The following is a 26,511-nucleotide window of genomic DNA, read 5'->3' on the forward strand; positions in this document are numbered from 1 at the left end:
GCAGACGCTTAATGACCGACCCACCCAGGTGCCCCTATTTATATTTGTTTTTAAGAATAAAACCCCTTTGGCACACCATCCCAAATAAAACTTAGAGGTGTAGGTGTTGGTTTTGTCTTGCTCAGGATCAGAATCTCCTCTTGGAAGTTTTTAAAAGCAGAGCTGCTTTGGTTTCTAGCTCCCCTTACCCCCACTCCAAAGCTTATTCCTTTCTTCCTCAAGGGTGGTCCTGAACACCTCACAGGGCTGAGAGACAATAGCCCAGAGACACTAATCCCAAGGAGGGTACCCCCCCAACTTTTCCATCTCTGGATTTCATCAGAATTTTTAACTTTACCATAGTGTATGAAACGCCCTGGTGGTTTCCCATGTAGTCTGAGCAGTGAGCCAAAAGGAGATTTCTATCACTCTGGAGTAGAGGTCAACTGCCCTGCTCACCACAGCCATGAGGCCCCAGGGGCCCTGGTCCCTGCCCCTCCGACTCTGCTCAGCCCTGTGGGCCACCCTGTTGCACAAGTATCCAAACCCACTCCAGACTCCCACCTTAAGATCTTGCATTTACTGATCCTCAGCCTAGAATGGCCTCCACCCTGATTTCTGCACTTGATTTAAATTTCTTAGATCACACGTCGCCTCCTCAGAGAGGCCTTCCTTAGTTCCACATTTGTTTGTACAAAGCCCTTATCCCTAGAATTATACTATATTTTAGCTGTTGTCTGTCTCGCTACTAGACTATTACCTCTCAAAGGGCCAGGAACTTTCCATCTTGTTCATCAGTCTTTCCCTCTAGCACCTGGAAACAGTGCCTTGTATCTGTCTGGGACAGATATTTGGTGAGTAAATAATTAAACAAACTGTAGAACACTGGAAAGAAAAAGTCACCTATTGTCCTAACATCCAAACACCACCATTACTAATTCTTTAATACTTTTTCATTCCAAAGGTAATTAACTTTTGGAGGGTCACAAGAAATCCTATAAGATCTAGGGGTACAGTCCTCAAAATGCACACAGACACACGTTCCCAAAATTTGACATATAATTTTACCAGATTTCCTAATCCTGCTATCCCTGGTTAAATTCTTTTCTTTTCTTCCCCCCTGAGTAGTCCTGGCCTGATGTAAAGCACCCACCCGCCTCACATCATTCTCTTTGCTAATCTGATTGCTAAAAAATGGCTCTTAACTTTCATTTGCATTTCTGTGATTCCTTGTGAGGCTGATCATTTTTCCATGTTTGATTTCTAATTGCTTATTCTATTTCATAAATTGTTCAGGTTCGTTGACTATTTCTTGGAGTGTCTGTTGTATGAGCTCTTTAAGATGTTTACTAAAGAATAAAGATGTTTACTAAAATGGTACATTATAGAAAGAAAACAGATTAAAAATTAGCCTTCCACACGGACAGCTTTTTCTCCGCCTCTGGTGGAACACAGCTGTAGATTCATTTTCTGTTATTTTGCTTGGGTTGCCACACTGGGCACCTGGAGTAGTTTTAAAATCATTCAGGAAAGTGAACCAATAAAAAGCTACAATAAACTCTCTCCTGACTAATGAAAATAAATGCATGAATCAGAATTTCCATTTCCTGCTAGGATAAAAGTGTACCTATTGTCTGAAGATAATAAAACAGTTTTGGTTTTGCTATTGCCAGGCCATCGTATTAAATTCAAAGACACAAAGATAACTTTGTGGAGCAGAACAGTGAAGCACCCAATTTCCTCTTTTTCCCAGTTAGGTCATTATTTGCCTAAGTTCACTAGCTTCATAGATGTGCTTCCTGTCACAGGCCACTTTTGATCAGTCTTGTGATATCCCATAAATCAGATGGAATCTGAGCAGCATATGCTGGTGCTAGGCGGAAGAAATATGGTTTCTTTACAGCAAAAGGATCCAGAAGAAATCAGCATGCTAACTTGTTCTGGATATATTACATCTAGCATGTTCTGGATATATTAAAATGATGAAAACTGATGTCTAAATCTTTTAAATGCCAATAAAATATGCATTTTAGGTCATGCATTTGCTAGGAAAACATAAACACCAGTGTTCCAGGCATTTCCATCATGGATCCGAGGAGAGCGGAGTTGCACACTGGTTTGTCACCTACATTACTGTGTAGATGAGCAGACAGGATAGCAAGTAGGAAAATCATCTTCTGGTACTAAAAATTCAGGGTTTCCTGTGAAGTAACTGCAGCTTGGGTTGCAAGTCTAAAACTAAAAGAACCGGGGGTATCTGGAAAACCTAAGGTCCACCTGTTAGATTTGGGGGCACCTGTAAGTTGTTTTAAGGCCTGAAACAAGGAGGTCAGGAAAGTGTGGCTGCATGCACATACATCCCTGAGCTCTGTGCCTTATCAGCTGAGCCAGCTGAGAAATTGCCTTGTGGTTATTCTCACCCAGAATTGGAATAAAGGGCTCAGTGTGAAGTTGGGATAGTACAACTTCTTGGTTTAATACTTTACAGATTTTTGGAACCAAATGCACCCTGCAGTGAAAAGTTGCTTTTTTTTTTTTTTTTTTTTTTTTTGCTGACCTTGTTGGACGGCTAATACTGTTTCTGGGAAATAAGAGAAACAAGCGGCTCATTGTTGGCAGGAGCTGAGAGAGACACAAGAAGGGCGAGAGATGTGTATGCAGCCCTTTTTTCCTCTTCATTGTATCGTGACTGAGTCAAGGCTGGACTGCGGCTGGGTTTTTCTTCCTACCTCTGTAGACATGTGTTTTCCATCAGACAGGGCTGCGTGACACCTGACATTGGCCAGTTCACATGAGTTAAGCCATGTACGGCCCATAAACAGAGAGGAAAAGACCCACAGCTGCACTCAGACACTCTTGACACTGAAATATTTTTGAAGCCTTGTGTGGCTGGGTCTGCACGTATGTCAGAAACGATTTACACCTGTATGTTTTGGCTTCTTCCAGTTGCATCTCATTGCTTTCTGAAAGCCGCTGTTGGTCAGAAGGTCAGTATTGCCTGATGGCGGTACCTCTTCCTGTTTAAACCTTCCTGAATTATGAAATGTAACTTTTTAAAAAAAGATTTTATTTATTTGACAGAGAGAGAGCACGCAAGCAGGGCGAGTGGCAGGCAGAGGGAGAAGCAGGCTTCCCGCTGAGCAGGGAGCCAGATGCGGGACTCGATCTCAGGACCCTGGGATCATGACCTGAGCCCGAAGACAGATGCTTAACCCACTGAGCCACCGAGGAGCCTCTGAAATGTAACTTTTAAAAGTTACCTGACTTACCTTTTTTTTTTTTTTTTTTAAAGACTGAAGAAGAAAGCCCTATACCATTTTCTGTAAAACCAGATCACACCAACAGGGTGTCATCCTAACATGTGATTCATGGTGATTTCAGCATTTTATTTATTTATTTATTTATTTATTTATTTATTTATTTATAATATATTTTTTAAGATTTTATTTATTTATTTGACACAGAGAGAGACAGTGGGAGAGGGAACACAAGCAGGGGGAGTGGGAGAAGCAGGCTCCCCGCCGAGCAGGGAGCCCGATGCTGGGTTCGATCCCAGGACCCTGGGATCATGACCTGAGCCAAAGCAGACGCTTAACGACTGAGCCACCCAGGCGCCCCTGATTTCAGCATTCTATAGTAGTAAAAAAGTTCATTACACTAGTCTGCATTAGACTTTTTCATGAAATAGGTAAAAGGAAACACATCCTCGTCACTGAATTTAACTCAGTAAATACTTTTTGATCACTGAGGGTGAGCAGAACAGGGCAGCGATTGGTGATCAGTGCAGCTGCTGCCAAGCCCCGGCATTCTAGCACATCCCCTGGGCTTCCTACCTTTGTCACAGTCTCTGCCTGTGATTGTGCTGAGTCATTTATCCTTCCAAGGATCATCTTTAATTGGTCTCAGTCATTAGTTTTAAATTGTGTCCCAAGGTCCCAAGCCAGGATTTTAGGGGGATGTGAAGAGAAGCTAAACTTAGTATCCAGACTCCAAAAGCTGTGTCTGTTCAGATTTTAAAAATTTGTTTAGTATTTTCATACAAGAGTTGAGAAATGCCTGTAGGAAAAGCAGAGTGAAAGCAAGACCAAGAGGATTCAGAGAAGAGAGTCAAAGAAGCTGCCATTTAAGTGCTCCCTGACCTACTGGCACCAGCTCAGGCTCTAGGCTTGCTTTGAACTGAACCCCTGCATAGGAGGGTCGCCTCTGCTTCATGCCATACATTGACTCTAGGGAAGGATCCTACTGCTAAAGAAAAGTTTGAGAACCCTAGTCTAAATGGACTAAGGTCTCTTTCGGCTTGAACTTCTATGCTGATGGTACAAAGTAGGGTGAATACATGGCCCCATCTATAATGAGCACTGTGGGGAAATTGAGTTTGTAAACCACTAATGATAAAACAGAGCAAAATGAAATGGATGCCGAGCAGAGAACTATATTCTGGAAGTAAAGAGAAAACAGTCACAAAAATCTGGTATTCATCAAATACTCACTTGTAGAATTATGGGAGTAATGGTTACTATCAGTTTCTGACCCAGAAAGCCTGAAACTGAGTCTAGTATTTCATGTCTGTGCATTAGTAAGGCAGATCTGAAGCGCACCAAGTTATTTTTGTTCTGTGTTTATAAAGAAAATCCATATCATTGGGGTTGGTTCTAAGGGGTTGGGGGAGACTTGGCTCCTTCTCAGGTCTTATTTATAAAGAGCACAAATCCAGCTCTCAGGAAGATGAGAATTAGTTCAAATCACAGAAAAGAATAGTATAGTTCAGTGTTTCTTAAAAGAGCTGCTCTTCAGCAACCAAGAATCCAACAGGAAAGATTTCCTGACATTCAGACTCAATCAAGTGCATGCTTATGAGTGATGCAGTGCAATGTCATAAATAGTGCTCGATCTCCTTAAAAAGTTACAGAGTGAGTGGGGGAGGAATGTTTCCTCTCTGATTATTAGGTAATATGGGTACAGAAGGACAGTCAGCTAGTTGTAATCCATGGAGGACACACTGAGAGCTGGTCCAGACTGCCTGACTGTGGTTCTAAATATCGAATAGCTCCTTCATATTGGCACTGGTTCTCTTTCTAAGGGGACACATTAGAATGGACACAGGAAACTTGGGAGGGGGGTGGTTTCCTACTGCCATGGGTCGTGACAGTCACAGGCCTAGGGTGACCAAACCGCCCATCTGCCTGGGACTCTCCCATCCTGGCGTTAGCCCTGATATCCCGTGTTCCAGGAAAGCCCTCAGTCTCTGTCAGACCAGGACAGTTGGTTGCCCTTTCAGCATTTACAGAGTGGGCACAGAAAATGAAGTGATGGTTAAGCTTTCAATTCTGACAGTCATGATTCAGGAGCCCTTATACCCCCTCTTATAGGGTACTTAGGTTTCTGGAAGGTGTTTCTTATGCAATCTATAGAAGCTTATTAGCCCTGACATCAAATTGAGGAAGTTTCCTAGATCCCAAATCAAGTGTATTCCCAAGGTGTGTATTTAAATGTTGCATATTCACCTGTTTTGAGGAAACTGCAACCAGGTATTCACAGCAATAAGTCAGCCTATTTGACGCTTTCCCCGCTCTGAAGGGATGATGTTGGAAGGCTTCTTTGGGATATTTAATGTTATTTTATCACAGAAGCAAGTAAAAAAAGAAATCCCTAAAATATAGGTTATTTTGAATATATGGAAGTAAAGTTAATGTAACAAGGTTTTATTCATCACCTGTGAAAACTGACAAGTTAAACCATCTTTGAAACTCTCTTGTTAAATCAGCATTTGCTTATGCTTTTTGTGTGTGTGTGTGTGTGGTGCCCCTCCACCACCCCGCAGGGTCCTGGGACACTGTGCGAGATGGGGGAGGTACTGGTTTTTTATTTTTTGTAGAGGTGGTCACTGTCCTCCAGGAGTGGCAGTCTTTTATAACCTTTACTTTCCCTGTGTTTTGTTTTTCTTTGTTTTTACATTACTTTTTATCTTGAACTGCAGTAGGTAGCTCTAGGCAAGTAAAAAAACCACTTTGTTCAATATTCACCAGGCTGCTATGTTCCTTTCTCTGGCTCCATGTTCTACACATCTGCTTAGATGACTTTTAAAGGGCTTAGCACATAGTAAGAGCTTAATAAATACTAATTCGTCTTCAATTCAGTTCAAATTCAATACTGCCAAGACATGTGCTGAGTTGCAGTTGACCAGCATTTCCCAGTGTTCCTGCTCAGGAGAACACTAGTCTTCCAAGTTTGAGAAGTCCTACATTTTCTGTCTTCTTCTTGGAAAGTCTTACTGTCTGTGAGAGCCTTAAAGGCTCTGAGGAAGCCTGCAATAAAATGAATTCTTTTAACTTTGTGTAGCCCAACATTTCCCAATCTTATTTGACCATGGGACCCCTCTGGAAGCAGCTATTATTATATTTTTATTCTAGCCTAATATCTATTTGCTCCCATGTTTTTTTTGGACTATTTGTCCATTTTTTATATACCCTATAAAATGTGTCCATTTTTATGTACCCTATAAAAATGAATTAGTGGTGAGTATGGAAAAGACAGTGTCTTGCACAGTTACTGGTATTTATTGAAAACATGGTTACTATATACACACAGGTTTTTTTTTTAGAACAGTTTCAGATTTACAGAAAAATTGAAAAGATGGGTTCCCATATACACTCATCAATTTCTCATATTATTAACATCTTACATTAGTATGCTACATTTGTTACAATTGATGAACCAATATTGATACAGGGATTTCTTTAGTTTTTACGTAGTGTCTTTTTCCGTTCCACGGTCCTATGCGGAATACCACATTACCTTTACTTGTCTTGACCATGACAGTTTCTTAGACTGTCCTTGTTTTGATGCCCTTGATAGTTTTGAGGAGCACTGCTTAGGAATTTTGAGGATTCCCCCCTGTTGGAATTTGTCTGATGTTTTTCTCTGATTAGACTTGGGATGATGGGCTTTGGGAGGAAGTGCTCTTTTTGTCATATCTTATCAAGGGTCATGCTATCACTATGGCTTATCATTGTTGAGGTTGACCTTGATCAGCTGGCTGATACACAGGAGTTCTCCCCTGTAAAGTTACTGTTCCCCCCCCCCACCCATTCAATACCGTGCTCTCTGGGAGGAGGTCACTATACACAATCCATTGTTAAGGAGTGGAAGTTTTGCTCCCCCTCCTTGAGGACAGTGTATCTACATTAAATTATTTGGAATTCTTCCATTCAGGAGATTTGTCTCTTCACCCTCCATTTATTTATATATTCAGCCATTTGTTTATATGAGTGTGAACTCATGGATATAATATTTTTATGCAACTAATGAACCATAGTCCGTAACACATGACACTTTCTCCATTATTGGTAGAACAGAAGCACAGTTGGGGAGTGGGTGCTGGGGCTGGAAAAAGTCATGGAGTGCTTACAGAGGCCTTCTCGCTCACTTAAATGGATTTTTGCCTTTGACATGTTGACAAAACCATGTATTTTTAAAAGTTCAACTTACGGTGCCTGGGTGGCTCAGTCGTTAAGCGTCTGCTTTCGGCTCAGGTCATGATCCCGGGGTCCTGGGATCGAGCCCCGCATCGGGCTCCCTGCTCAGCGGGAAGCCTGCTTCTCCCTCTCCCACTCCCCCTGCTTGTGTTCCCTCTTTCTGTCAAATAAATAAAATCTTAAAAAAAAAAAAAAAGGTTCAACTTAAAGTGCCAGGTATAGTGCTCTCTCAGCGGAGAAGTTTGTCCGGAGGAGAAAGGAGGCTGAGAATGAGAGGAGAAATGCATACCAGCCACAGGCATTCCTCTTTTCCCTCCCAGACTCACATGTGAATTGGGGAGAAGGATTTGAAGGGAATAAAGTAATTTCTGTGTCTTTCTAGGGCTTTGGGGTGGCTTCTAGCCATCAGCACACTGGTTGTTCTTTCCATAACCTACTCCGAGCCAGCTCTGTCCAGGCCTGTGATGGGTTTCATATTTGAACCTAACCCCTTAAGGTTTTGTTTCTTCACTTGGCATTGTGTGTGTGTGTGTGTTTCTGTATGTCTTTGTGTGTCTGTGCTGTGTAACCAATCCTGTTTTAAAAACAAGGGAAGCAAGCCCAGGACACAAGAATAGCAAGTCACTGAACCTCTCTGAGGCCAAAAAGACGTTTGTCAAACATTCCAGGAGGCGCACTGGGCAGCCACTGATTCACTGGCCTCCCTCATCGTCTGCAGCTCCTGGCTTGAAGAAGCTGCCAAAGCACTTTATGAGTTGTTGCTCCCCATTCCCTTGTGCTGCAAAAGGCAAAAAGTTCAGGAGTGAAGCCTTTACCTTTTTTTTTTTACATATTTGTTTCTTAGGTAACAAGTGATGTATGGGCTTAGAACTGAGTTCATGGACCTTCCTGTCCTGAGCCTACTCTTGGGTCTTCGTAGAAGTGACCAAGTGTGTTTGCTGGAACAGTCCCGAGGGTACATCAGTGGACATGGTCTGGGGCAGCATTAACCAAAGGGTTATAGTCAACATGGATAATCACCCCCCCACCACACCCCTTTCCTGTGTTGACTGTTGGTTCCACCAAGGACACAGTCATGGAATCAAAAGGGTGTTCGGATCTCAGATGCTATGGAGTTTGTTTGACTCTGTGTTTTCTTTTATACTGAATAATAGCAGCGAAATGTTTCTGACCACATAGCTGCAGAGCATGGTTTTATTGATTTCCAGAGACAGAAGAGAAAGCCAATTATTGAAGGGGAAAAAAAAAGGAAAAGGAGATGAAAACAATGAAAAAGATAAATGTGGATTTAAATTTAAATTCTAACTCTCTTGGAAGGAAAAAAAAAGATTCTCTGCTTTAGTTTTGATGCATTCCTGCTTCAATGGAGAAATCTTCTGTTTGGGTTATTCCTTTCTGTGGGGACTGGCAAAAGTCTAGAGCTGATGAGGTCTTTAGCCTTTTTGAGGCATTTCATGGCAACCTGCCCTCAACTGGTTTAGCCTCAGAAACGGCATTTGGGATACATGGCCTATTGTTCTGTCCCTAAAATGTTCTGGCATATTATTCCAAGAAGTGTTATATTCGTTGCAGATTTACATGTTTTACCTTCCCGTGCTCTCCCGAGGACCTCCTCTCTGTTTATCTCTGTCTTGGGCCTTCCCTGCCCCCATTTTCTCCGAGTAGCTAGCAAAAGCAGTGGTTTTAAAGAACCTCAACCGTCAGTAACGTTCATGAGCCGCAAGCTCAGAGAAGAAGGTTCAGTAATAGCTGGAAATCAGATGACTAGAGGGAGCAGAGTGGCAGGTTGAATCATGGGCACCTCAGTGGACCCAGGACACCTGGCTTCTAGGCTCCTAGCCATTTTATGACCAAGACCAAATTTACTCTTCCTTTGGGTATTGATTTTTGTCATTTCTACAAGGAGGAGTTGTACCAGGCGGGCTCTCAGCTTTCATGATCTTGATTACAGTCTTAAGCCATATTTGTTGCTTATCAGATCATTTTTGGGGTTACCTCCTTGCCCTCCCATCAAGAAAATACTGAGTTTGATGCATACATGACCACGTTTTTATGTTTTTTACCTCTGTATTTTTATGTTTTATATAAGTAATAAACGCACATAGGAAAGCTTCAAATGGTACAGAAGAAGAAAAGGAAGATCTCCTCCCATCCCTGACACCTGCTTTCCTCCCCAGGGGCGCCCACTGTTACTAGTCTCTTGTATATCCTCCTAGAGAGAATTGCTCTCTATGTATAATATACCCTTCCTTTCTAACTACAAGCAATAGCATGTCCGTACATAGAATTCTATCCCTTGGGTTTTTTTTTTTTTCCTCTCTGATGTTTCCTAGAGATTGTTCCATTTAAGTACCTACAGAGCTCCCTCATTCTCGGGCATGGTTATCGAGAATTTCTGAACAGATGGATCATGATCTCTCATCGGTGGACCCAATTTTTAGTCTTTTTGCTATTATACATAATACCGTGGTGAATCTTCTCATAACAAAGTTCTGTGGGTGTGTGTGCGCTCTCCTTTGAAAACAAAACTATTGTCTAAGTTCCATTCTTTTCTAGTCTCTATAGGTAGTAACTAGAGATGGTGCAGTCTGCATGATCAAATTGAAATGAAGTGAAGGAAAGCAACATTGCCCTCATTCCTCCCTATCCATGTCTCTGTGAGGGCTGGTGTTTTGAAGACTAGCAAGGGTGTGGTGTTAGAACAGTTCCTCTCCAAGTCTCCAACTCCCCCAGATAAGGAGGCAGACGCTAATAAAATCTGCCGAGCAGTATTTGCTTGTTGTGTGGCATCCATCGTGAGTAAACCCGGTGCAGGTTTTGTACACCAACAGGGCAGGCTCTCCACGTCCCTGAAGGTAGTCTTGCTCCGATGTATTTGTCACCTCATTAAGTTACCAGAACCAAGTCAGTTTTTTTTTTTTAATTTTATTTTATTATGTTGTGTTAGTCACCATACATTACGTCATTAGTTTTTAATGTTGTGTTCCATGGTTCATTGTTTGCGTATAACACCCAGTGCTCCATTCAGGACATGCCCTCCTTAATACCCATCACCGTGGTAACCCATCCCCCCACCACCCTCCCCTCTAGAACCCTCAGTTTGTTTCTCAGAGTCCATAGTCTCTCATGGTTTGTCTCCCCCTCCGATTCCCCCCCCTTCAATTTTCCCTTCCTACTATCTTGTTTCAGAGGTACAGGTCTGTGATTCATTAGTCTTACGCAATTCACAGCGCTCACCATAGCACATACCCTCCCCAATGTCCATCACCCAGCCACCCCATCCCTCCCACCCCCCACCATTCCAGCATCCCTCAGGTTGTTTCCTGAGATTAAGAATTCCTCATATCAGTAAGATCATATGATACTTGTCTTTCTCTGATTGACTTATTTCGCTTAGCATAATACCCTCTAGTTCCATCCACGTTGCAAATGGCAGGATTTTTTTAATGGCTGTGTAATATTCCATTGTGTGTGTGTGTGTGTGTGTGTGTGTGTGTGTGTGTGTGTGTATACCACATCTTCTTTATCCATTCATCTGTTGATGGACATCTTGGCTCTTTCCATAGTTTGGCTATTGTGGACATTGCTGCTATAAACATTGGGGTGCACGTACCCCTTCGGGTCACTACATTTGTATCTTTGAGGTAAATACTCAGTAGTGCAATTGCTGGGTCGTAGGGTAGCTCTATTTTCAACTTTTTGAGGAACCTCCATACTGTTTTCCAGAGTGGCTGCACCAGCTTGCATTCCCACCAATAGTGTAGGAGGGTTCCCCTTTCTCTGCATCCCCGCTAACATCTGTCGTTTCCTGACTTGTTAATTTTAGCCATTCTGACTGGTGTGAGGTGGTATCTCATTGAGGTTTTAATTTGGATTTCCCTGATGCCAAGTGATGTTGAGCACTTTTTCCACGTATCTGTTGGCCATTTGGATGTCTTCTTTGGAAAAATGTCTGTTCTTGTCTTCTGCCCATTTCTTGATTGGATTATTTGTTCTTTGGGTGTTGAGTTTGATAAGTTGTTCTTTTTTTTTTTTTAAGATTTTTTATTTATTTATTTGAGAGAGAGTGAGAGAGAGAGAGAGCACAAGAGGGGGGAGCGGGAGAGGGAGAAGCAGACTCCCTGCTGAGCAGGGAGCCCGATGCGGGACTCGATCCCGGGACTCCAGGATCATGACCTGAGCCGAAGGCAGTCGCTTAACCAACTGAGCCACCCAGGCGCCCTGATAAGTTCTTTATAGATTTTGGATACTAGCCCTTTATCTGATATGTCATTTGTAAATATCAGCTCCCATTCTGTTGGTTGTCTTTTGGTTTTGTTGACTGTTTCCTTTGCTGTGCAAAAGCTTTTTATCTTGATGAAGTCCCAATGGTTCATTTTTGCCCTTGCTTCCCTTGCCTTTGGCGATGTTTCTAGGAAGAAGTTGCTGCGGCTGAGGTCGAAGAGGTTGCTGCCTGTGTTCTGGATTCCTGTCTCACATTTAGGTCTTTCATCCATTTTGAGTGTATTTTTATGTGTGGTGTAAGGAAATGGTCCAGTTTCATTCTTCTGCATGTGGCTGTCCAATTTTCCCAACACCATTTGTTGAAGAGACTGTCTTTTTTCCATTGGACATTCTTTCCTGCTTTGTCGAAGATTAGTTGACTGTCCATATCTGGGCTCTCTATTCTGTTCCATTGATCTATGTGCCTGTTTTTTGTGCCAGTACCATACTGTCTTGATGATTACAGCTTTGTAATAGAGCTTGAAGTCTGGAATTGTGATGCCACCAGCTTTGCTTTGCTTTTTTCAACATTCTTCTGGCTATTCAGGGTCTTTTCTGGTTCCATACAAATTTTAGGATTATTTGTTCCATTTCTTTGAAAAAAGTGGATTGTATTTTGATAGGGATTGCATTAAATGTGTAGATTGCTCTAGGTAGCATTGACATTTTCACAGTATTTGTTCTTCCAGTCCATGAGCATGGAATGTTTTTCCATTTCTTAGCTTCTTCCTCAATTTCTTTCATGAGTATTTTATAGTTTTCTGAGTACAGATTCTTTGCCTCTTTGGTTAGATCTATTCCTAGGTATTTTATGGTTTTGGGTGCAATTGTAAATGGGATCGACTCCTTAATTTCTCTTTCTTCTGTCTTGTTGTTGGTGTATAGAAATGCAACTGATTTCTGTGCATTGATTTTATATCCTGCCACTTTACTGAATTCCTGTATGAGTTCTAGAGGTTTTGGGGTGGAGTCTTGGGTTTACCACATAAAGTATCATATCATCTGCAAAGAGTGAAAGTTTGACTTCTTCTTTGCCGATTCGGATGCCTTTTATTCCCTTTTGTTGTCTGATTGCTGTGGCTAGGACTTCTAGTACTATGTTGAACAGCAGTGGTGATAGTGGATATCCGTGCCATAGAACTGAGTCAGTTTTAAAAATTAATAACCTCTGTGCTGCCAACAAACAACCTAACTTTTTTTAAGCTTCTTTTTCCTAATCTGGGGATTTCTGATATTGGAAATATTTCAGTTTACAGATTTCTCTTAGAGACCCAGTTGGGCATCTTTTTTGGTCTACAGCAGTTTTGTCTGACTGCTAAAAACTTCCTTTTTCAGAAGTTCAGAAATGGCTGTCCCTGGAAATAATCACTATTCTTCCATCTAAGCTTCCTTCTGGCCTGAAAGAGGCCTTATGAATTAAGCCCTTCTGGATATCTGGACCTTGTCTGACTTTAATCTGTATTTAAGAGCACTTTTTTTCTGGTGATACCGTGTGCGCACAATCCCTGCCCTCCTACCCAGGCCTTCCAATAGAGACTGTAAAATGCTCTAACCATTTCTGGAATGTCATTTGAAAAATGAAACACTCATTTCAGTAATTTTGCATCAATTAGGACTGTGCTTTTTTTTTTTTTTTCCTGTTCTCAAACTTGAGAACATAAGAGATAGCCAACTGGTTTCATTCATTCGCCTCATCTACTGGGTTTCCCCGTGTGCCAGGAATGCTAGCAGGAGGTGCGCGTTCCTTGTGGTGGGCTGGATTCCGAAAGGAAAGCCTGCACCGGTGAGGCAGATCCCAAACATTCTCACCTCCCGCTCAGGAGCTCGTTACTGAGCAGACAGTTGTCAATCCACCCAGACCCGCCTTGAACGCTTCCTGTTTGTAACGGGAGCGGCTTTGGGCCCCGGGCCCTGTTTTGATGACCTGCTGTGTAAGTGGTAACTTTCTTGCTCTTGAAGGCAAACCACGTTCAGAGGGTTGCTCTCAGTTTCAGCAGCTGTTCTGTTGTTCAGTGTAAGGCGTGACCGAGGGCGGCCAAGGACAGTTGAAAGAGCCAGTGGACGGGATGTCTGGAGGCCTCCCTGGCTTCGGTGGTTCTGCCTGCCCCTAATCAGAGCACACCCCTTTACCTCTCTTAGGTTTCAGTCGCTCTCCCGTAAAATAAAGGGATGGACTAGATCATTTCTAAGAATCCTGACAAAGCCTAACATTCTGGCATTCCACAGCTCCACATATAAATTCACCTCATTTCTTCACACATTCCTTCCAACAGCCTGTTAATTCCTGTGAGGGCAGGAGCTATTTATCCAATGACAAGCCCAGTGGCTGGCACACAGGAAATGCGGTAAAGATTTGAGGGAGTTATAAATAATTTTTTTAAAAAAGAATGTTTTTACCCTACCTCTACCCCCGTCCAGAGGAAGTTCCTGCCGTGAACTCAGTTAATCATTCCTCAAGGAAACCAGTTTGTCTACAGAAAATCCTGTGTTGGTGCTCGCTTTTGAGTGCGTGCGCGTGCGTGTTTGTGTGCGTGTGTGTGTGTGAATGGGGTGTACATGTACATTTAATATATAGTCGATGAGGCTACTTTAAAATTCATTTAAGAAAATTCTTACTTATAAAACATGTTTCCACATGATGTCCATGTCTTCCAAATGCAAGATGTAAAATATTTAACTTTTAGACTTTAAATAAGGTACACCAATGATTTTCTTTTTTAAAGACAGTGATACCAAACATAGCAAAAATTGAGAGTTTTTCCTCAGAAATGGAGTATATAAAACTATATATTGTCTTGGGCCCCGATGTAAGAGCAAATAGACAGAAAATTGTGGTTTTCTTTATTATAGGATATTGCCTAGGCAGAAGTTAAGCAAATTTGACTGGTAAACTGTTTTAAGGAAAACTAGCACTTTTTAAAAATGTTTTTGTGTGTGTGTGTGTGGGAATGCCAATTATAGAATTCATTAAAGGATTTTAAAATTCTTTCCTCAAGTGAAGTACCATGCTAAAATTTAAGATGTTGGTAAGTGCAGATAAAAAAAAAAAGAAAGAAAATCCTTAAAAAGTTTAAAACACTTCTAGAATGTTTTATCCAATCACAAATATGATTATCATTTTTTAAAAGATTTGTTTATTTGAGAGAGAGCGAGGGCAGGAGGGAGGGGCAGAGGGAGAGAGAGTGTTAAGAAGACTCTATACTGAGCGTGGAGTTCCATGCGGGACTCGATCTCAGGACCCTGAGATCTCAACCTGAGCTAAAACTAAGAGTTGGACGCTTAACTGACTGCGCCATGATGATCCTTTTTTTTTTAAGATTTCATTTATTTATTTGAGAGAGAGAGAGAGAGAGAGTGCATGTGCACATGGGCAGGGGGAGGGGCAGAGGGAGAAGCAGACTCCCCGCTGAGCAGGGAGCCCCATGTGGGGCTCCATCCCAGGACCCTGGGATCATGACCTGAGCCGAAGGCAGACGCTTAACCGACTGAGCCACCCAGGCGCCCCCATGATTATCATTTTTATGTAATTTCTTTCACACTAATTTTTCCCTTTGCAGAGAAGCAGACTCCCCGCTGAGCAGGGAGCCCCATGTGGGGCTCCATCCCAGGACCCTGGGATCATGACCTGAGCCGAAGGCAGACGCTTAACCGACTGAGCCACCCAGGCGCCCCCATGATTATCATTTTTATGTAATTTCTTTCACACTAATTTTTCCCTTTGCATAAACTAAAACATCTTTTCCTCAATCAGGTGTTTGTTTCTGAGCTTAGCTCATGCTCCTTTGGGGTACCCTTTTTTAACAAAGCATCAGTGGGGTCCTGCTTCTGTGTAGATCCCTGGTCTAGGTACTGTGTTTTAACGTCCTGCTTGTCAGTCACTCATCATTCTAGGTATTACCGTGCACTGCTGTGTATCTATAATCTCATGCCCTCCTTAGCTCTGACATGAACACGCAGGTTGTCTAGAAAGTGCACACACACCCAGATGTCCTGCTGAAATTACATCATATGTTGTGGTAACCTTTTGTGGAATTCACTTTTGACCACTATGTTCTTAAAGGCTTAAAATGTGCTCTAGACACAGGGAAGGTGTGAAATAATTTTTAACAGAGCACAAAATGCCAAGACTGGATGAGTCAGGAGTGGGGCCAGTGTCTGAGCCTCCATGAATTGAATTAAGGTAATAATTACTTAAACAGTAATGATTAACAGGAAAGTACTTTGGAAGGAATCTCGGGAATCTATACTCCAAAGCACAGAGCATTCTGATGGCCTCTTTTTGATAAGGTATTGTAGGACCTGTTCATTAATCTCCTGCGTGGTCTTCCTTCCTATAGTGATGAATCACCAGCACCAGCAGCAAATGGCACCCACCACCCTGAGCCAGCAGAACCACCCTACTCAGAACCCCCCAGCAGGGCTCATGAGCATGCCCAATGCTCTGACCACTCAGCAGCAGCAGCAGCAGAAGCTCCGGCTTCAGAGGATCCAGATGGAGAGAGAGAGGATCAGAATGCGCCAAGAGGAGCTCATGAGGCAGGTACGGCCTTCTGTGGTGCCTGCTGGAGGCTCCATGACCTTGGGTGCCAAGGCTCGGGGGTAGGTAGCTGCGGGCCATCAGGGTAAATCTTCCTCTAGAAGCATTAAAGACCCAAAGCCTACTCCAAACCATACGAGTAGAATCTCGGTTTTTCTCCCAGAATCTGCCTGCCTTGTCTTCAGAGCCAAACATATGAGTATGAGGACTAGCTATGTTAGCATGGCTGCCTTTGGGTTCTACTGCTGATCTTTAGAAGGGGAGGAAGACCCTGTTCCAATTATCTATTGCTGTGTAACGTCATCCCAAAAACGTAGTGGCTTAAAACAGTAGCCCATTTTATTATATCATACATTTCTGTGGGCTGGGAATTTGGGCGGCGCTCAGGTGGCCTGTTCTTCTGGCTTCCGTGGTGTTGATGAAGACCACTTTAGTAGTATTCAGCTGGTGGGTGGGTTGGTCTGGAGGGTCCAAGATGGCTCTACTCAAGTGTGTGGCATCATGGTAAGGATTGCTGGAAAACTGGGCTTGGTTGGGACTGAAACCTGGAGCATCTATATTTGGCATCTCTAGCTAGCACAGCAGTCTCACTAGTGGGACATATTGCCTAGCAGCTTGGGTCTCCCAGAGAGGATGTTCCAAGAAACAAGAAGTAGAAGCCGCCGGTGTCTTAGGATCTGGTTCTGGAAACTGTCACAGAGTCACTTCTTCCATATGCTCTTAATCAAAGAAATCACAGATTCGCCCTAGATTAAAGCGGATAGCAGAAGGGATGTTCCATGGACAAAGTGACAAAGAATTTGCAACCATCTTTGGTCCACCATGGAGCATGAGAAAGAGTTAGGGAAAACTGAAGGAGAATGAGAAAGGAAAATGTTTGCATGCGGGCTCTGATAGAGTCGCTGTTGGTCAGGTGCCTGTGTGCCATACTGCATTCATTCATTCAGTCAGTCAGTCCATCAGGGGACAGAATGTTGAGCTGCGTGTCCTCTGTGGGTGAGGGTTGATGCAGCACTCCAAAAATTAATAAAACAGAATCCCTTCAGGAACCCACAGTTTTCTGCCTCCCTCAGTGGCTTGGTCTGTGCAAGAACAGAATTATTTCTTCTGTGTTGCTAAACTAATGTAGGCCATGTTTTTAGGTCTCATCAGTTTTGCTGGCTACATTTTAGGGAGGAAAGCTTCAGTTTATTGTTCTAATTCTTGAGACTTTGCTTTGTGACTCACATGAAGTAAGATACGTGAGTAGCTTCTCTTTCACTAGTTTAAGGAAATAAGTAGTTTTAACGTCTCAGAGAGCTTTCTTGCAAGAGCCTGAGGTGTTCCACTAAATGCTACTTTTTCTTTTAGTCACATCTCATACTTTCAAAAATATACATTGATTTCTATAAATGAATAATGTATTTCTCATCAAATAAATTCTAGGATATAAAGTGTCTATCCTGCGTGAGGTTTTAAAAACATGGTGAGTTAAAATAATTCCTTAGACATAGCCTTTGACAATGAGGGAAGTGAATGTCAATTGTGCTTTGTCGTTCAGTGGAACTATCCTGAATTTGAGGAATACAGCTTTATAATATAACTACAGTTGTGCCTTTTTCCCTGAGGATTTATGTCTGAACGTTCATGGTTATTTTAGGGTAACAGTTGTTTATACTGTTTTTAGATATACAGTATCATGTTTCTTAACAGGAAATAATTATATTATTTTTTATCTTAGGATAACAATTCCATTTGGAATATTAATTTTCTGTTTCATAATATCTATAGAGTAAATGTAACAGTATTATAATAGCATTTATGACTTTTCTCTTAGTTTTATATTTAAATGAGCTTTAATGCGTTTTATTTTTCCTTGCACAAAGCTACAGACTGTTCTGTAAAGAATAATTTGTTTCTTAGTTTCTGCCACTTTCTGTGTTTCTTTTTCTTGCCCCACCTCCTTCTTTCCCACAGAAAGTATTTCTGCAAAGGGGTGGGGGAAAGTGCCCCGAATTGTTTCCTTTATTCCAACCATAGGTGCCTTTGAACCAGAATGTGGTATTGATGGTTCATATTACAGAAATGCCAACCAAGTTTATTAAATGCTGATCCCTGGAGGCTGTGGAACTTGGAGCATTTTGCTGCATCATATTGTGCAATCCTACTGTATAGGACAGTGGGAGAAAATGTCCAGATTTGCTCACAGAGGCTCCCATAGTTCAGCTTTGACTGTGTGTGTGTGTGTGTGTGTGTGTGTGTGTGTGTGTAGTTAGGAGGAGGAGAAGGGAATGGAATGGATGGTTCTGATGTCTTTTTATTTTCCTTATAGAATACAGGAAAAAAAGGTCTAAAGGGACTTCTTCATCATGGAAAGTTTTTCCCCCCATCCAGAAGCAACCTGCTCCTCAGTGTCAAAGATACTATTTAAGGCCATATGGTAAATAGTATTAGAGTGTTCTCTGATAGTTTTCTGGGGCATTTGCCAAGATGCCTGGTTGTTCAGGTGTGGATTATGTCTATCATCTTAGTGGTTTTTTTACTTCCCTTTTTTTTTTTTTTTTGGGTGATTTTCTGCCTCACTGTTTGCACTTAAGCCAGGGACAGGGAAATGGACTATCAGTAAAGGTGATATTTGGCTAACCTGTTTAGCTGCCTTTTAGAATCTAGTAGAAAACAGGAATAAGGGTAGAGGAAATGGTCCTGATGAAGTCTGAAGATTTTTTTTTAAAGATTTATTTAGGGGCACCTGGGTGGCTCAGTTGGTCAAGCATCTGCCTTAGCTCAGGTCATGATCCCAGGGTCATGGGATCAAGCCCCAAATCGGGCTCCCTGCTCAGCAGGGAGTATGCTTCTCCCTCTTCCTCTGCTCTTTCCCCTGATCAAATAAATAAATAAAATCTTAAAAAAATTTTTTTAATAAGATTTATTTATTTATTTTGAGAGAGAGAGAGAACACGCGTGTGTGCTTGTGTGTGCGTGAGCTGGGGGGAGGGGCAGAGGCAGAGGGAGAGAAGCAGACTCCCCGCTGAGCACAGAGCCCAAAGGGGGCTCAATCCCACAACCCTAAGATCATGACATGAGCCGAAATAAAGAGGCAGATGCTCAACCGACTGAGCCATCCTGGCGCCCCATGATGAGGTCTGAAGATTATCTGTAGACTTCCATTTCTTCTTCCTGTCCCACTCCCATGCCCACCGTGGTCAACAAGTACCTGAATCTCCTTAGCTCACTGGGCAGTCTGTAAGGAGCATGGCTCTCCTCTTGCTCACAAGGGGGCCCTAGCCATGCAGGCTGTGTTCTCAGGGTCCCCGCCTTGCAGGCAACCTTGACCTGCCTGCAGTTCCATCAAGAGAGAATTTCCAGGAGGCCCCATCCTATTTCTATCTCTGTAGTGGGAAGAGAGGTTGGGAAAATTTAATGAGTAGGTGAATTTGTTGCCTAATTCTTGGGAAATCATCACCATTCTGAAAATTGTTATCATCCTTAAATATATAATAAATGTGAAAGCTCCTTATAAATGAAATACCATGTAAAAATTTGGTTTTATCCCTCCGTCTTCCTTTTCCTTCTTCCATGCCATCATCTCTCCAGGCGTGTCATCTGACGATGTTGCATTGTGGGGAAAGAAGCTCCTCAGTATTGCATAAGCTGACGTACACTGCATAATGCCAGGGGCTCACATGTTAACTCGTGGTCACTGAAATCATGTAGAATATCAACAAATGGATGTAAGGAAAGTTTGATTACAGATCTGAGGTGAACCTTCATTATTTCAGGATGGAAAATTACTTTTTTCATTCTTTTCTTTGTCTCCTCATTCACTTATCCAACCAACATATATGTGGTGAAAAATAACAAACAAAAAGATAAATGGGACTTGGCCGCCTTCGGATAACTTGTATCTTACCAGACAAGCAAAATGATGAAATCAGGATGGTTACAACTAATCCAAATGTGTGGCCAGAAGAGTAAATTCAGACTCTTCCCTCTTTCCATCTTTGGCTTTCATTCCTGGAGCAGAGACCAGACACACCACAGCACAGAGTTCTGTGAAGCGAGCAGAAGGTACTTCTTTTTTTCTCTTCAGTGGGCCCTCGGGCCAAAAAGTTGTTGAAGAATCTGCAACATTAGGATCAAAGGGCCAGTGAGGTTTTTGGTATCTCCTTCAATTAGGAGTCTTCTGAAGTAGGAGAGTTCCATTAAAAATGGTCCCTACAAGTTAGCATTGGCTGCTGTAGCCAAGTTGAACTTCTTGTGTCTGATGAGTTATCTCGGGTTGTGGCAGGTGCTCCAAGCTCAGGGGCGCCCCGAACAAGCTCAGGAGAATTCCAGCTGGGTCTGCAATACACAGTCTTTTAGGAAAGTGGAAGTTTCCCTGCTTTCCACAGGCATCCATCGCAGACATTGTGGAAAATGAATTTTTGTGAAAGACAGTCTCGGTTGTCCGTGATAATGAGAGTTTTATCTTTGTGAAATTTCCCAAACCTGGAGAGGCAGCTTCAAGTTCCTAAGAGAAATGGCAACTCGAGAAAAGAAAGCAGTCTCAGTTGAAGGTGTGCCTCCTGGTATCCTCGTAGTTTTTAAAAAGAAATTTGAATTCAGTTTGTGACAATTTTTTCTTTTGATTTAGAAAAATAAAGTTTTTTTTTAAAAGAGTGGAATTGTTTTATTTTATTTTTTTTTAAGTTTTTATTTATTTATTTGACAGAGAAGGAGTGAGAGCACAAGCAGGGGGAGCGGCAGAGGGAGAGGGAGAAGCAGACTCTCCGCTGAGCAGGGAGCCCAACATGGGGCTCGATCCCACAACCCTGGGATCATGACCTGAGCTGAAGGCAGATGCTCAACCGACTGAGCCACCCAGGTGCCCCAGAAAAATAAAGTTTTTAATTTATAAAAATATAATTGGGTAGGGTTTTGTTTTGTTTTTTTCTGATTGAGATGAAAGAAGCATTTGCTAAGTGAAAGAAGCCAGGTCTTTATGATTCCATTTATATGACATTCTGAAAAAAGGCAAAACTATAGGAACAGAGAATACGTACGTGGGCGCCAGGCTTTGGGGTCGGCAGGGGCTGCCTGCAAAGGGGCAGCACTAGGGAATTCGCGGGGTAGTGGCACTGTTCTGTATCTTGATTGGGGTGGCTGTTTCACAACCCCGTGGATTTGTCAAAACTCAGAAATGTACACTACAAAGAGTGGGTTTTACTGTATATCAGCTAAAATAATAAGAAAGTAAAATTATCACACAAGAAAGACAAAACAAATTCATTGTAAAACAATGTTTAAAATACTCAAAACCAAGAACGTAATAATCACTTAGAGTCTTACCTCAAGAGAGTGGCTGTGAAGATGTTGGTGATTTCTCTCCAGTCTTTGTATGTATCTGTGTGTATGCTTTGTTTTTAAAACAAAATTGGTAGCGTATCATACTTCTGTTTTATTATCTCTTCTTCTTAATATATTGGGACATCATGTATTTATTCTGTATCAGCCATGGAAATTGTGCCGTGACTTTGAATGTATCTATTGTAAGCTGCCTGGGATCCTTCCTACAACAGGGCTGGACATAATTTTTAAAATACCATGAACCAGACATGCCCACAATGACTGTAGAATATTCTGCTGTTACAGCTTAAAAATCAACACAGTATTTGCTCAGTATCATAAAGGGCATGTTTGCGACTTTACCCAATGGAATGGAAAATTTTGGTAACTGGTAAGAAATTGAGAAAGAGGCTTCTCAGTCACTATTTACTCATCTAAAAGAACAATTCCTTGACATGAAAACAGAGTGACGGCTTTAACTGAGCAGAGTATTTCTTTTCATGCGTATTATTCATTTAATTAGGAAGCTGGGGGGCCTTCTGCCTTGAAGATTTTAACCTCAAGGACTTCCCGTCAGCCCCCAAGGCCTGGAAGATTCCTAAGTGAAGAAGTCTTAGCTCCTCCTTGCCCCTTCTCAGGGCCTGTCTTGTTGAGAAACCATTATTATTCTTAGACAGATTCAGCCCTGCTTTTACCCTGGCCCTTAATTGGGGCTCCGTGGACAGGAGAATGCAGCTTGTCAAGCAAAACTGCTGACTAAGCCTGGCCTCTAGTTGCCAGGGCAACAGGATGAGGACAGAGGGTTTGGGCGGGAGGCCTCGGAATTCTTTTGGCAGGTCTCACAGATTTCTGTTAGGCCTGACATCCACTATGGGGTCCGGCTGGCCAGCTGGCCGGCCTCGAGCAGCCATTCCTGACCGTGGGCCCAGGGGGGACACGCCCGGCTGTGAGCAGCGCTGCTCTGGGGGAAGAATCTGGAGTCTGGTTTTTATCATGCGAAGAATAGCTATTTAGAGAGGTTAAAAAGTGTCGTGTTAAAGCAGACCATGAAGCATAAATGGTGGCTATTTCATAAAGAGTCTTTCCTTCGGACGCTATAATTTAACTTCTTGAAAAGCTTTTCATAGAATTAGGTTTCAGGGTTGACTGGGACATAGAGGTCATGTCATCCAACCAATATGTAACTCCATCTATGGTAGGCTGGCTATGTAAGTTCATTCATTGATTTGTTCAACAAATCAACAAATGCCTCAGGTACTAAATACACAGCAGGGAGTGGACAGACTTGGTCTGTACTCTCCAGCAAACTTCAATTCTAGCTTCCGTCAAGTCCCAGAAATAATCCATTTTCTAAAATGTCTTGGTGCTCCCATGTCGTTGAGGAATAATACAAGGACCCTTTTTTAAAATGTTGTAAATTGAACACATTTTTCAAATAGAGGGTCACCATGTTTGCACAAAGGAAAAGCAACTTCATATTTCTGATCTTCATAAGATCACCAAGGTATGAAGAAACACCATTTCAAAATCCATTCAACTATTTTTTTTTTTTTTAAGTGAAGAGAGAATATCTAAATTGTGAAGTTTCCCTTAATGTGATTCTAAGGGATAACAGATTATAGAATAACACAAGATTGTGATACACATCCTGAATTGAAAGAGCAACAAACAGGCCATGGATAATCATTATGGACTCAACAAATGTCTTCCCTCAGAGTGTTCGAGTTTCGACTATTCTTTCATACCAGTGGTCTGGCAGCTGAGCATGTATGATGAGGTATTTGAAAAAGGGAGGCTCCAGGAAATGTGACAATGAATTTCTAGAATCTCTTGGCACAGAGTTAAAAAGAAATTTACATTGGGAATTTTTTCCCCCCAGTAAAGAAGGTACACAGTTTAGTGTTTTGCCTCTGAAGTCCCCAAGGGTTTTGGCAGAGACAGCAACTTTCCTGCACCAGAGTAACTATTTCAATGTTAGGATTTCAAAATACTGTCTTTATTTGATTTGATTTTTTTTCATTTGTTTCTACTCACCCCACCCTTTATAATTAAAACAGTCCAATCCTCCAGTTCTGTGGAACCCCTGGCCACACACGCTTCCATCAGGCCGGCTTCCATCAGGCCGAGCGCCCTCAGAAGGGTTATTGTCATTCCGCTTCTCTTTGAAGTACATTCCAGTGAGGGCAGGAGCCGGCTGGTTGCAGGCGCTCCCTCAGCCAAGGACAGATGGGGCTGCAGGACGCTTTCAACTGCTGTGTGCTTTCTCACCTCCTCTGTTGATTTATTCCACGGGCAGGCTGCAGGCCGGCGGGGAGCTGGAAGGAAAGGAGGTTTGAGGTTTGCCTCCAGGGACATCTTCAACTTACAAATCAGCATTTGTCTTTCACATCCCTCTCGCTATTTTACACCCCACCCCCTTCCCCAGCTGCTAGGGAAGGGGTTTGTTGTTTTGTTTTTGGGGGGTTTTTTTTTGTTTGTTTTTAACCCACATATAATTATTCGTTTCAGAGACCTAGATGGACAACCACAAACTCTGAAAGAGATTCTCAAGCCCTTATTTTGCAACAGTCTTTCCACCCTCAGCTTGGATAGAGAAAAAAAAATACACTTGTGGCAGGGGACGGGAGGGGTGGGGTTACTAGGGGCAGCTTTCCAGATCTTTCTGAAACCGGTCTTTAAAATCTGAACTTACAACTGTGCTTGATGTGTTGTGAATTCCCAGGGCACTAACTCCACCCATATACATTGAAAAGGACCATAGAATATGTCCAATTCAATCTTTTTCCCAATTGGGCAAGGGAAACTGTGTTCAGGACAGCTAAACAGGCTATGTCATCCGGTCCTCCTCCATACCGCCCGAAGGAAGAGGGTTGGTATTTCCATTTGATAGCTGGGAAAATAGGCTCAGAGAAATGAGATAACTTACCCCAAGTCCCACAGCCAGTAGGTGAAAGAGCCAAAAATTTGAGGTCTTCTGACCTCAACCCTTGATTTTCCTCTCTCTGCCACAGTCAGTGTGGTGGTTAGGAGAACAGACTCTGGAGCCAGATTTTGGGAAGAAGTTTGCTTAACTTCTCTGTGCTTCAGTTTCCTCATCTGTAAAATGGAGACGGTTGGGTTGTCATGAGGATGAAATGCTAAAGTGCTTAGAACAGTGCTTCCCCCATAGTGATATGCAAGCTTTAGCTGACAGCTCTGGCTCCTAAAACATACAACACTATCAGTAACTCATTCTGCTGACTGCCTCTTTGGACCAGGTTCTTTATAATAAGCTTTTAAATCTTTATAACAGCCCAGCAAGGTGAGTTTTACAAGCTGTCTGTTTTTTTTTTTCCCCCCAGATAAATAAACCAGCAAGGAAGATTAAGAATTTAGCCCAAGATGTTATAGGTAGGGGGTAACTGAGCTGGGATTTGAACTCCAATCTTTCTGATTCCAGGGATGCTTTTTCTCCTGTGCCAAGCTCTGGACATGTCTAATAGCATTTAACCTTCCACAACTGCTTGAGAATTCCAGTGGCCAGTAGCCCAGAAAATTGAGAGAGCCAGTTCCATCACTCAACAGGACTACTAACTAGAAAACCCTTCATCAGATCTGCCTCAAATCCACGGTAGAAGGAATCTATCTTCCTTCTTCCATGTGATACTCCATTAATAGTTTGAGAACCAAGGTATACCCCTCATGTCTCTCTTCTGGTTAAACAGTTCCCTGCTTCTTCATAAGACATGACACCTGGATCCCTTCCAACCTGATTTTTCTCCTCTGGTCACTCTTTGCAAAGTGTAGAACAGAGACCTGGATGCCGCCTTGCCTGTGGGGGTTGACTAGAGGTAGGCAAGTCTATTGGAATAGCTAGAGAAGCAATGCTGATCTGCTACTTGAAATGGAACAGAGGTTTGGAGCATGGGGATATCAAGAGATAGAACCCACAAGGCTTGGTCGTTGTTCACATCTGTCTCCCTCTCTAGAATCCTCCATGAGGTAGGGCACTATCTGTGTTCATTGCTATATCCCTGCTGCCAAGAGCAGTACCTGGCACCTGGTAGTTTCTATAGTATTTTTTAAAAAAATAAATACAAGTACAAAAATGAGTTGTTATGGGGGCTGAGGGAGTCAGTGGACTTGGATTTTTGCACTGGTGTAGGTGGTGATAGCATTAAGAGAAAGCTTGAAGTTGGTAGGAAGAGATGCTTTGTGACCAGATGAGGAGTGGATTGTGAGACGTGGGGTATCCTACCCCAGCTGGACACCTTTATTTAGGAGTCCAGAGCCAGGAGAGGGGGAAGCTCGTGGCTTGCTATGGTTCTTGTGGTCAGGGAAGGCATTCTGGAAAAGGTGGTACAACAGAACTTGTAAGGGTGGGTGAGATACGGCTAGATGAAGAGGGCCCCAAAATAGGAGGAGTCTAGGAAACTGAAAGCTTGTTTGGGAAGACAGGGTGGGGGGACCCTGGGAAGGCATCTGTGAGTAGAACTACTGGACTAGAGTGGAAGTGGGAGACGAGAGTCAGACCCAGGGGCTCAGATGTGCCTCTAGCTTAGCATCTGTTCTGCCTAGACTAGGGGGAGCTGGCGCCCTGGCAACGGTTAGAGCAGTTGCCACACCCACTCTCTGAGTCTAGTCCTAGACCAGCGGGGGCTGACTGAGCCTCTGTTTCCACATCCGTTTGCTTAGTCCAGTGCCACCGTCTTCTGTCTGTAGTTTAGCCATTTCACCTTCATCAGTCTTGACTGCTGCTTCTTGGTCAGACCAAAGTCAGGCATGTAGGGCAGCCAAAATCATCCTGAGCCTAGGATTTAATTTCATACCTAAATTTAGTTTTTTTTTTTTTTTTTTTTTAAAGATTTTATTTATTTATTTGAGAGAGAGGATGAGAGGAGAGAGAGAGCACATGAGAGGGGGGAGGGTCAGAGGGAGAAGCAGACTCCCTGCCGAGCAGGGAGCCCGATGTGG

General features: G+C 42.7%; 1 protein-coding gene across 1 annotated transcript in view; it reads left to right on the forward strand.

The window, feature by feature from the left end:
* WWTR1 (WW domain containing transcription regulator 1) overlaps positions 1-26,511 on the forward strand; it is a 133,222-nt gene that overhangs the window by 92,441 nt on the left and 14,270 nt on the right. The window contains exon 4 of the mRNA XM_036115647.2: positions 16,055-16,257. Within this exon, the coding sequence (XP_035971540.1) occupies positions 16,055-16,257 (203 nt within the window). The remainder of the gene's footprint in view (positions 1-16,054; positions 16,258-26,511) is intronic.

Source organism: Halichoerus grypus, chromosome 1 (genome assembly GCF_964656455.1).
Source record: "Halichoerus grypus chromosome 1, mHalGry1.hap1.1, whole genome shotgun sequence".
Lineage (NCBI taxonomy): Eukaryota > Metazoa > Chordata > Mammalia > Carnivora > Phocidae > Halichoerus > Halichoerus grypus.